Genomic DNA, 12,277 nt, shown 5'->3' with positions numbered 1-12,277 from the left:
GAATTTGATTAGCAGTTACTGCATCCAGCTGTTGAGGAGCAGCCCATAATGTTCTCTAACTTTGAAGCATTTCTGCAATGTTTGACACTTTGGGGACAATGGTCTGTCGAGCACAGCAAGTATTATTGTAAATTTAAAATCTGTTTTGGATTTAAAGAAAATCAGAATGTTTACAAAAGTATACTCCTCTTCTTTTTTCTTTTTTTGTCTGATTATGTTTTGATTACGGCAGTTTTCTAAACAAAGGACTCTGATTTTAAAACAGATGCCAACTTCAAATTCAGGGATGAACAAGGTCCATAAAGGCTCCAACACTTGGGAAAAGAAAAGTCAAAAGGAAATTGAAAAGCAGATCAGACTCCAGGAATACAGGAATAATTGGTTCCAATTAGTGTGAGCTCTGGTGAAATCACAAGGCTCTGAGAGGAGCGTTTAGAGCTATCGGAGCTTTCTAATAAGAACTAATTACATGAACATATGCACACGAGCAGACACATCAGGAAGTCAGCACTGACACTTCGATTGTAAAGCGTTGCCCCACCTCTTCATGCATCAAGCCTAATGAGGAAGGAAACTGTTGAAAGGACCCCAACTGTGTCCGTATACTGAACTGCAGCCAAATCAGACAGATCATCATTAAGTGCAAGACTCAACTTCGGTAAAAAGCAGTTGCACTGAACCATTCAAAGCATACTCAAGACCTACAGGGCAAATTGTGAATTTGAGGCTAATATTGAGAAATATTACAAAAATATTCATCATGTCCTTTTTTTATTACGAAGCCCTTTTTGACAATGAAAAGACCCTAACGATCAGGATTATTGGCATTTTAGAAAACATGAAATTTCGCTAAAACCAGCACAAGCCAACATGTTTTTGAGTTCTCCTTCAATTAATTCTGATTTGTATTGTTTTGCCATTTGCTCAACCCAGTAATTCTTGAAACAAGATGATCTGCTTCATACATCTAGCTTCTGTAAGGCTTCATCCAATGGCAACACGGGGAAAGTAATCGATCCCAGCTGACTGAGCGAAGGAAGACTCCACTTAACCTCATATGAATGTTTTTGGACTGTGTGAGGAAAAGCAGACACACCAACTGGAGAAAGCCCCTCATGCGGACAGGGACCCGGACTTGAACCAGGAACACTCATTTTAAGAAGATAGTGCTAAACACAGTGTGATTCTACCTCATGAAATGATCACTTATTGAAGTCAAAACCTAGTAGTGGGTGTAACACCTGTAACACCTGTGTAGCATGAAGACCTACGTGAGAGTAAAGTCACAAAAAGTTATCACAACTTTCTTTCCTTCTGTTTTCTGGACTTATCTGGATGTAACATCATCACCATCCTGTAGGATTAACAATTCACACTCATCACTGTTTTTTCTTGCCCTCTGTTGTTCATGTTGTACTATGATTCTTGTTTTAAAATTGTTTTTGTTTTTGACCCTGCAACCCACTATATGGAGTATGTTAAACTGAGTTTTTCTTATTCTGAAACACATTAAAGTCAAACTATGTATGTCTACTTACTAATTGATTGTTTCTGGATCTGTTTTTGTGAGAATCAACAACAACAAAAAAAGGAAAAAGGAAAGACATTTTTTTTAGCACATAGTTTGCCTCTATTATTTCTATGAATTATTGCCCAGGTATTAATTGAGTGGTTTCTGTCTCCAACTTTTTGCTCAGCAAAAAGTTGACCCATGGGGACGGTCATGAAACAGGCCACACAGTGGATTGTGCTCATCTGTTTGATGTGCACAGCCCCTATTGAACTGTGCTCCTGTCCGGGATCAATAACCAGCCAGATGCTTGATGATTGGGGGGGCTAACTGGATCGTTTGACAATTATACATAGCAACACTGGCCATGTCTATTGGCTTTTTCCCACACGCAGGCATGTTCTCAGCATCGATGCACATCCACAGTCACTGTGGAAACCATTCAGACGAGTGTGCATGCGCTCCAAATTATTTGAAGGGTTTGTGTCTAAAGGAGAGTACGACACAGAGAAAGAGAGGGAGGCAGTGGCTGTGTGTTATTTGCGTGGCTGCATTGTGGCTCAGTGTGGGGGTGTGATACTGCAGGTTACTGGCAGACACACAGCGATGAAAAAGAGCAACAGACGTTAATATGAAGGGCCTTCTCTCATTTTAATTGTTTGTCTCTGTGATTCTGCACCAAACGAAACTTCCTCATGGACATTTGTCCTCGTCAGGGTGCATGACCCTCAAGATCATCATAGCAATTGGATTGGACTGGCAGGTTTGCAAAACCTATAAAAGAACCTCCCCCCCAAAAATGTTCTTATATGTCACTTTGACAGTTCTGTTGACGAAATTGTGATCAGCTGTTTACCCTCTTTCAGTGGACTATGAATCATACATTGAAAATGACACTCTCTGTTGAGAGTGAAAATAGTTAAGTGAACTCTAAGCATCATTCCAAGTGTCCAATAAGCATAATTTACATTTAGTCAAACCATCTTCTGAATTGTTCCTGTCATACTAAAATGCCAAATCGATGGCACATTCAGGACTACCAATGTAATGACTGAAATAAATAAGTGACAAACACCCTCCCAGCTTCCACATTCAAAATAGCCATGATTTTCAGAAATGAACAATACCCTGTCTTATGCTGGAAACTTGGTCGTCATAATGATGAAGCTACTTTTGAAGTGAAAATCCTCTGGGCCTGGATCTGCAGGTTTCTTCCTGTTTAAAGGGGAGTTTTTCCTTCCTTCACATGTCAAAATATAAAAACTGAAGTAAGAATGGCTGAGCACTGATGATCCAGGAGAGAAAACACCATCCTCGGGGGTTGACCACATGGAGAGGAGCCACAGCCTACAGCTATGGGGGACCCCCATCACAGCGGACCACCCTGACCCAGCCGGTCAGGAGCCCACACCACGGTCAGTGACCGAAACTGTGCAGAGCTCCCACCACTTATGCTTGGTCATGGAGGAATCATTTTTCTTTGTACAAGTGGCATGAGATGACGGTGTAGTATTGGGCACTATAGAAATTAGATTTACTTGAATGCATAAAGACAAAATTATTTTACCGCTCAAGTTCCAAACTCTTAATCTCTACTCATTCTGTCTTGTATCTCTATCACAAAGTTTTACTCCTACTGTAGTCACAGGAAGTGTCCTTTGCCTTCTAAACTACAGATGTGATGAACAAACTTAAGTGAAAACGGCCTCTTAATGTATCCTGAGTGATAAAAGCTACAATAAACGTGAATACCCAAGAATAATGATAAAATCATTGAATTGAGCTCACCACACATTGAACTATTGTCCTATCAGCATTTATGAGCATGGCAAGATTTAAGAAAAAGGAGAAACTAGACAATATTAAATGTTTTACCACCATTGGAATTAAAAAACACTGATCGGGTAAAGCCGCAATGTCTCATTGACTGTTGTTTCATTAGTTATAAATTGTAGCAGCAGTCACACTGTGAGGTGCTCTCGCTAATGTCAGAATATTATCTCATGCCTCCTCCGTTTGCACAACAGTGGCAACTGCAATCCTTGAAACCTTCTCACTGCACAATGCAAGACCAGCACTTTTAACCTCCGACAAACGATATCACCACCTTTGGTCATCTCTCGCCTGAGACAGCCCAAAGTCATACAAGCATCTGCATGCCTGAAATCCCCAGATTAAATTGAACTTTCATCACACATCTTGATTGGGACTTGTTCGACAAACACACACATACACAGAGTCTCAGGAGGTAGACGAAATGTCATTGTTATTTGTTTCATTCCTCCTGTGTGCAGTGCACGGCCACGTGTAGTTAAGCAGTTACACATCAACACAGAAGGTTTCAGCTGAGGGCGAATTGAAAATAACTCTAATTAAACATCACAGCTGTAGTATGAGAGTGAGACAGAAGGGAAGAGAGAGTGAGACAGCAGGTGTGAATGTGTGAAGAAAAAGATAAAATAAGACATTATAATTGCCATACTGTGTTACAATAGAAGAGTAACATCAAAGACCATAATAGCATGCAATTTAGTCTCCACACAAATCTAAATGCTCTCTACTAGTCACCTTTAGTAACGGCTGCATTACAGGCATGAAAATGCTGCTTACAGAGAATTTGTTTGGCACTGGATATTTCTTGGGCACTGATTATTAGTGCATTTGTGATATTTTGACCTCTCCTCACCTCTCATATGATTAATAGGGCATGTCCTTAATACTTTTTCAAACTGTAAAAAAAATAAAATAAATCAATGCACTGCAGTGTATCCCTCCCCTCGCTTTTTCATTGGCATGATGCCTGTGCACACAGTCCCTGAGGCCACCTGAAAATGTGTGCGAATGCACAGAGAAATTATTCCATTTCTTTTCCGCACAATAAAGTTAAAGGTTAAGGACACCTCTTACCACTACTTGGAAAATTAATTCATTGATTGATGTATGGTGGATTAAATACGTGTGACCTGTTCATGTATGTTTTACTTTTTCTCAATGAAATGCTTGTGTAAATGGTAATTCAAATGTTTCCCAGCAACAAGGTCTACCTAAATGTTGGAGCAACCGAGATAAACTCCAGATGCAGTCACAACAGTGATGCACACAATATTTCACGGCTTAAAAGTCAAACCCTTTTCAACTCAGCAGGATTTAGCGGTGGATCTGGTAATCGCAAATCCAAGCTGCATAAACAAGACTTATTTCAACCCACAGATCTTTGTTTAAAAATCATAGACCAGGTCTACGGAGAGCTTCCTATCCGTCATGCTTTGAAGCAAGTTCAGGTAAACTTGGTAAATTTGCGGGGGTTTGAAACAAATCACACCAGAACTGATCACTGTGTCAAAACAGAAACATGTTCTGCTAAAATTGCACCTCAAAGACAGCCAAACCAAGCTCAACCTTGCTTCATGTCGGACACTGGGAGCTTTCTGAAGGGAGGCGTGTCTCGTAGTTGAACAGCATGTTTGCGAAGCAGCTGAATAATAGTTTCACCCATGTGCTCACATTATATGGTTGTGATCTGCATGCATAATTTTCTCCAAAATAACCAATTTAAACTAAAAAAAATTTTAAGTGTCATATAAAATTACAAATATCTTTTGAGCACTGTTCAGGCTAACGCAATTCTGTAAATAGGTACATGCTAACCATTTTGTAGTCAACAAGAATGTTATGACAGAAGCAATAACATACTATACAACTAAGCCATTTCATTGTACTTTATGAATTTCAACCTGAATTAACAGTTGTCTGCTTCTGGTTTAGGTGACATCTCTGACATGTTTGGGTGATTTTAACAGGAATGCGTCTGTGTTGAACCATGGGTGCAGTTTAACCTGAAACCTCTGCACAATAAGCGATCATGCAGCCTTGACACCATCAACAAACTGCAGCAGTGCTAATGACAGAGTGACACTCAAAGCTTTTCATGGGCACCAGAAATGCCGCACAGCAGCATTTCAAACAATATCACATGGAAGTGCAGTGTTTTAATTCGTATTAGTTACAGCCACAGAATTCACAACTGGACAAAGATATCTTATTAGATGAATGATCTTATAAAGATATTTTCTTTTGTGGTCAAAAAAGGATCGAGCTGTAAAATGAAATTATGTTGTGGAATTGAAGTCCATTCACTGTCCTGTATACAAGAACCTGTTGCTGCTGTTCGCTCTCCCTGTCAAACACAATATGGTTTGATGTTATATTATCACATTCCAGTCATCTTTGAAGGGATGAATGAATGAAAGGTGTTTTTACACAATTTTATAATGGTGCAGATTTTATGGCATCCTATTCGGCTCACCATTTCAAGGTTTGTGCCTATACTGGATACGTTTCATCATCTATAGAAGCAGAAGTTGTTCCAAATGTAGTAAAACATTGTTTTTATTATTATGTTAGGAGGCAGGACTGCTAAGAAGTGACAGATTTTTCTCATGTACTTGGACAAATACTCACCATGGGAAAGCTGTATTGCCTACCAGCCTGCTCTTCCTTGCACATCCTTGTGTCACCTGCTCTGCGAGGATGCACTTGCAGCTTCTGACACCGTTTTGCTCTGAAACAGCAGTGGCTGAGCTGCTGCACCAACACCATCATGCTGCCTTTAACCCCTTTTTTCTGTTTTCTTTAAGTAATGTCGTCAGTTTTTGAGTGGCAGAAACCATATGCGACCTTGCAAATTTTAGTATTTCTAGGTATTGTGAGTTTCTGCCATGTGGAAATTATATTTAGGTCTCCCTGCTGAAACCGTGACGTCAATAGTAAAAACGATGGTTTGCAAGAATATCCTGCAGGTTGTCAGTAATGGCACTCATTTGTGTGAGCAGGATGTGGCAGGTCTGGAACTTGTTCATGCACAGGAAGATTTGGTGTCTGGAGCTGCCCTGCTCCCACTGAGTCTCACCTGTTTCTCCATCGCTTCCTTTCCAGTGGTGGACATCTTGGGCGCCGGTGCGCGCTCGCAGGTGCATCCTTCCAACAGGTAAATCCCAGCAGGTCGCGCGCTCTGCTCGTTCTCGAAGTAGAAGAGTATATTCTGGTAAAGGGCGAAGAACTTCTCGTGCCATCGGCTGTTCTCCGTCGTCTTCTTGCTCAGGTAGCCGCGCTTGGTCCCATCTTTACGCGCGACCGCCGACAGAAATAACGCGTGTCCTTCGTTGTAACGAACGCTCTTCTGCATTTTGTCGTGCGGTTGCTGAAGAGAGAGACTAAAGTGGGGCAGCCGGAGCTTTCACCGCGAGCGCATGTTCAACGGGGCTTGCGTGTAAACTTTCCCACCGAGACGCTCGGCTCAGCCGCGCCAAGGCGCACGGAAAAGTTGCCCCGCTGATTGAAGCGCATCTGCACAGGAACTCATTGTGAAGGTGTCCAAGTCCCAATGCACTAGAAAAAAAAAATGCCTTTCGTCCCTAAACTACAAAATAAATAAATGAAGAGGGGAAAGCGAGAGGCGTGCCGTGCACAGAAGGGAGAACCCTCAAGTGGACACGCAGTGATAGAATCACAGACTCGATGCGCTGTAATCGGCTTTGACAGTGGTTAACTCTCTCTCTCCCTCCCTCTCTCTCTCTCTGTCCCTTTCTCTCTCTCTCTGCGCGCTGATCTTAAGAGTTGGCGGAACTAAAGGCGGAGCGTGAGCAAGAGCTGCAGCCTCACGCGCCTTCTCGTCAAATGTTGAGATTTCTTTCCGCTTCATCATTGGGACTGGGTGATGAAATCTAAACGGATGCAAAAGTTCAATAAAACGATACATTTGTTATTTAAGTCACTGAAACCGAGTGAAGTGTAAAACGTCTTCAAATGAGCATGCCTTCCGCACACTGCAAAAACTGCAGCTCACAAATTTTCAAGAAACTTAATTTGAATTACAAGTAACTGTTGCATGCTTAGAAAAGCTGTACTGAGCCGTTTTGAATGGCTGCAGTGGCGTCGTTCCACTTTTGCGTCAGCAGTTGGAGTTTGCATGTTCTCCCTGTGCTTTCTCCATTTGCCCATAGTCAGCTGGGATGAGCTCCAGGGCCACTTGACCCTGAATCAGATAAATATAGAAGCCATATAGAAGATAGATCTATAAACAGTTGAGGATAGGGCTACACAGTAACACAGCGGTTATCTCTCCCACCCCACAGTAAGAAGAGTACTGGAGCATTTTGAGTTTAGGAACCTTTATGAGTGGAGGTTCAACCAAGTACTCCTGTTTCCTACCACCGTCTTGTCTACTTTTGTTGAGTCATTTACTAATTGGAAGTTCGCATCCGCTTTAGGATGGATAGTTTAGGATCACATGTCAGCGACACTTCATAGCAACCATGCACTACACAAAGCCAATAAATACAGCATCTATAAACAGATATACCTAAGCTAGAATTAGAAACTACTATTGGAACAAACTTGAATCTTAAAAATATGAAAAGCCCCAGTTGTACAGTGGATCCTGTTATTGTTGTGTTCATACTGAGTCTGAAAGTAAGATGCGACAGCAGAGCTGTGGTCCTTAAGTCAAGGAGCAACAAGTGTGATTGGTTTCACTCTTTTATTTAGGAATCACCACACATGATCAAAAGCCAATATTTAAAGGTAATACTATTAAATAACAGATTTCACATTTCACACACATAATTCATGCGCACTTGCAAAATGTGCACACACCAACCTGAACTCGCTGATCCATGATGCTTGTTTGTGAGTGTGGTAATTGTTCTGAGAAGATCCATCGACTGGCAGCTCAATTTATGACTTTGTGTGTTGTGAATCTGCTGCAGTGACGTCAACAGTTTGACTGCAGCCACGCCTCGAGGGATGATCTATCGGAGATGCTCCACAGGTCTGAGAGAAGTTTCTTATTCTTCCTAGAACGATAGAGAAAGTGACATTTTAAACACAGCACATAAATGAAAGCACTGGAGCGCATACATCGTGTTCTGTGTTGAAGATCAACACACGGTGGTGTGATGCCGTTAAGAGCCCAACGAGTTCAAGTCAAATCCCTGTTCTTCACCTCTGACCACCAGCTCGGCTCCTCTGTGTATGATTATTGTACAACATGCGGCTTCTATCCAAGAAATATTTCATATATGGAGGATTATACCACCGGGGAAACATGGCTCTGTGGGTTTGACAGAGTGCTGACAGATACTTCATATGATGAGGATTACTTTCGAAAAGGCTAAGCATTCAACCCCCAGTAGGCTGTCTGTTACTGTGTGAGGAAATGTTACAAATTAATAGAGACAGAGGACGACATACAAAAGTAGTGAAACATGTTTTGATGATACAAAACAATTATCTGTATTTGTAACGTTTTACATTCGTGTGTGCGTGCACACGTAAGAATAATATTCAAATTGCATTAATCGAAACAAATTGCTAGAAAAGCTATTAAAAAAACAATTGGATTTTTATCAACAATTACAGCAATTCCATATTAATTAAAATCTTTTTGCGTTGTAAGAACATTAGAATATTCAATTTAAAAGCAGAACCCTAAACAGTAAAGACCATTTAGATTTTAAAAAAATTATAATCCTGACATTTTCATGCTGGCACTGGAAAACTAGATACTGTGAACACAGACAAACAACTCCAAACCTTTTCTTTTAGCATTTGATGATAAACTCAGCTCATGGTGGCATTTGTAAAATAGTGTAGTCTCCTCATGAGAAGAATACTTGTTTAAGTTAAGATCTGAGGATAGAACAGCCCCCCCCCTCCAAATAAGCATACGAGCGTGGTGCATACAGTATTCTTATATTGTACATACATTTTCAATACCCTCCTAAAAGGAAAAAAAAAAAAAGGAAAAAAACAACACAAAAAAGACCCTCCACGGCCCCCCCTCTCCTATTAATATAGGCAGTAATTTTGTCAGTACAAAAATGACCTTTTCAAGTTACAATTTACAAAGCAGACCCTCCATACAAACTGTATTGAAGGTCTGCCAAAAACATTCCATCCAAATAAGAAACAGAAAAAAAAGATAGCTGCCCTCAGTATCTTTCTTATACTGTATTTCCACTTCTTGGAACATTATTTTTTTAAGTGTCTATAACTTTGGTTCATCATCAGAGATTATGTAAATGATTTTATCAGGTGGTGAAATACAAGCTCCTCACTTTAAGTACATTGTTGCTGCAGATTTTCCACAAACATTGGTGCATTGTCTGGTTCAGTTGTGTTCGTCCAAGCATGAGTTGAAGTTTATTTGTTCATTCATTATAGTGTGAAAGATGTAACATTGATCCGAGTCTTCAGCTCTTGGGCTACAGCCGTGACAGATTATGTTCCACAAACACAGAAACAGGGTTGGTTTTTTTCTAGATTTATTGGGAGTTTTATAGGCTCCAAGTGCAATATGGTGGAACACTTCAGTACAGAACACGGGTGAAACAGATCTTAAATAAATGTGAGTAGAAGCAGGATTTGTAACTCAATTTTAGTCCTTGATACAGGTTAAGCTCCAAAAACACACACTTCTATTCTTCCCATAATGCAACATAACAGTTTGACGTAAGCCCCCATTGCCATAATTTGAGATCAGGAAAAATACTTAGATTTCCAAATACCAGTTTGGCTTACTGTACAGGATGACCCAATATCACAAATCACTGAATGTGTTAATGTAGGAATGTGTCCTCTGTAGTTTAATAAAATAGAATAGGAACACATTATTAATCCCAGACAGACATTCTTGAACAATTTAAGAGTCTCGCGTCACAGAAATATATTCTCAAGACTGAATGACGCTTCCTATGAGTAGTGCATTGGTGAAGTGAGCGTAATTTTACCATTAATGAATGATCAGGGTGAGTCTGCATGCATTACCTTCTGGCATCAACCAAGGTCTCCAGCTCTTGTGCTTTGCGGGCAGCGGTGTGCAAGATTGGATCTGGAACATCAGCCAGCCGGGCGACGTTGAGGCCATAGCTGCGTCCTGCGGCTCCTTCAGTTAGCTGATAGAGGAAGGTGATGAACTCCGGCTGAACCTCGCCATCTGTTATCACAAACAAAGATATTCGTCAAAACGTCCACATAGTGCCTGGCTTAAAATTCACTTGCTGGGCTACAGTAAACTCTTTAATTTGCTCCAATATGACTGAATGGATTTTCATATGCGTGTAACACTGCATTCATACCATCAGTGTCAGTGGGGACATCAGGCTCATTGAGAAGGAAAGCCATGTGGTAGTTAGACACATTTTCAGGATAGAGTTGCTCCAGCTCACAAAGAGGGGGGTAATGGGTCACAAACAGGGTCAGGGCTTTCACCTAAGAAAGGGAAAGAAAGACTTATGCAATACCATTCCAGAAAATACAGGTTCCTTTAAGTGCTAAATGAAATTGGTGAGCAGCATGAGCAGGTTTAAGTAGATTAGTAAATGGACTTACTCAGCCCAGACATAAAGGCCAACGCTTTTGGGGGGAGGGGGTGCCGGCTAAGGCTTGGACTATGAGTGAAGTTGCTCACAATAACTTTCCATTTCTTATTGCATACATTTAAAGTTCATTCATGTCAATTAAGTTGTCAAAGCCCCGCTGATGAGGAATCACTGAAACACCTTAAATCACTAAAATCTGAAACCACAAGTGTAATAAATATTCTCAAAGTGGCCACACATATTCATCCTAATCACTATAGTATGGCCTGACCAACAGAAGATAACCGGTAAGGTTTGTGAGTGGGAGACAGGTCACAGGTGAGGTCAAGATGCAGTGTTTTACTTTGAGTTTCAAACTTTCAGAGAAAGGATGCAACTGAAAACACTGTGGAGGCACACGAGGCCACCGTGGGAGGTGGTGAGGAGGACCAGCCAGCAAGCAGCACTGATCGCACTGCTCCACTCAAGCTACCATCGGCGGGTGAGGAGGAGCGGATCAGCTCTGCTTCTTAATTAGAATATGTAAACATGGGTATCCAGGGGCCCATTGCAAATACAATTATTTATATAGGCAGGTTATGAGACAATCTATACATTAAATTGAATCTATGCTGCTGGGCAGCATGAAACAGCGAAGCTGCAGGCTTGAAATGCGAGCACCGAGCCTGTTGCTTTGTGTTAGCCTTTCAGGGACGCTTGTCCTCTCTGTCATCTCAACAGTCAAGGAGGTTGTCCCCTGACAGGCAGACGTGAGAAGAATAAGATATGCAGTAAAGTAAGTGGAAGTGAATCTCCACCTGCTATGTTTGGTTTTTGCTGACAATAAAACTGCCACCTTACCACCTACTCACCAGCTTTGCATGGCGCCTGTGAAAATGATTTCTGATTACAGTGTGAGCAAAACGCAGACAATAAAATCCAAAATATCCTAAGTCAATGTTCAGAAAGTTTTACATCTCAGCCACTGCCTACGGCATGAGAATAAAATAACATTAAGAACACAACAACAGCAACAGTATTAACACAAACCATGAAATAAAGTGGTGCAATAATCCACTTTTCACTCAGGAATAATAACCTTTACATCACTTTTAAATGCCTTCACCGCCTGTCTTATTGATGTGCACACTGCTCCGTCATTTAATGTTGCTCTTATCAGTGCATGGGTCAGTCTATTGCTGTGGCCAATAATCACCTGACCGTGGTCCAAGTCTGTACCCAGTGGTGGAGGTGACATTTTCATCCGCGTCCTCAGCCAAAAAGGGCATTTTACCAGTGTCTGAGTGGAAAGTACTAGTGTGGATTTAGACAAAATGACTGTGAAAGTGAATTCAAGCAGGTGACCCAGTTATTAAAGATATTCAGGTTCACCATGAAACCGGTTAAT

At 41.1% G+C, this 12,277-nt stretch overlaps 2 protein-coding genes across 2 annotated transcripts in view; both read right to left on the bottom strand.

Annotated features, from left to right (window-relative positions):
* The window catches only part of rasgrf2b (Ras protein-specific guanine nucleotide-releasing factor 2b), a gene marked incomplete at both ends in the record, with an annotated part of 41,535 nt that extends 34,840 nt beyond the window's left edge, over positions 1-6,695 (bottom strand). Inside the window, one exon of the mRNA XM_080499000.1 lies at positions 6,420-6,695. Within this exon, the coding sequence (XP_080355126.1) occupies positions 6,420-6,695 (276 nt within the window). The remainder of the gene's footprint in view (positions 1-6,419) is intronic.
* A 1,477-nt stretch (positions 6,696-8,172) lies between these two features.
* Positions 8,173-12,277, bottom strand: part of msh3 (mutS homolog 3 (E. coli)) — a 43,701-nt gene continuing 39,596 nt past the window's right edge. Inside the window, exons 22-24 of the mRNA XM_080499981.1 lie at positions 10,648-10,780; positions 10,337-10,505; positions 8,173-8,364 (exon numbers count right to left, since the gene is read on the bottom strand). Coding sequence (XP_080356107.1) covers positions 8,283-8,364; positions 10,337-10,505; positions 10,648-10,780 — 384 coding nt within the window. The 3' untranslated portion in view covers positions 8,173-8,282. The remainder of the gene's footprint in view (positions 8,365-10,336; positions 10,506-10,647; positions 10,781-12,277) is intronic.

This window comes from Blennius ocellaris, assembly GCF_963422515.1.
Source record: "Blennius ocellaris genome assembly, chromosome: 7".
Classification (NCBI taxonomy): domain Eukaryota; kingdom Metazoa; phylum Chordata; class Actinopteri; order Blenniiformes; family Blenniidae; genus Blennius; species Blennius ocellaris.
This window is presented reverse-complemented; position numbering and strand designations above follow the sequence as displayed.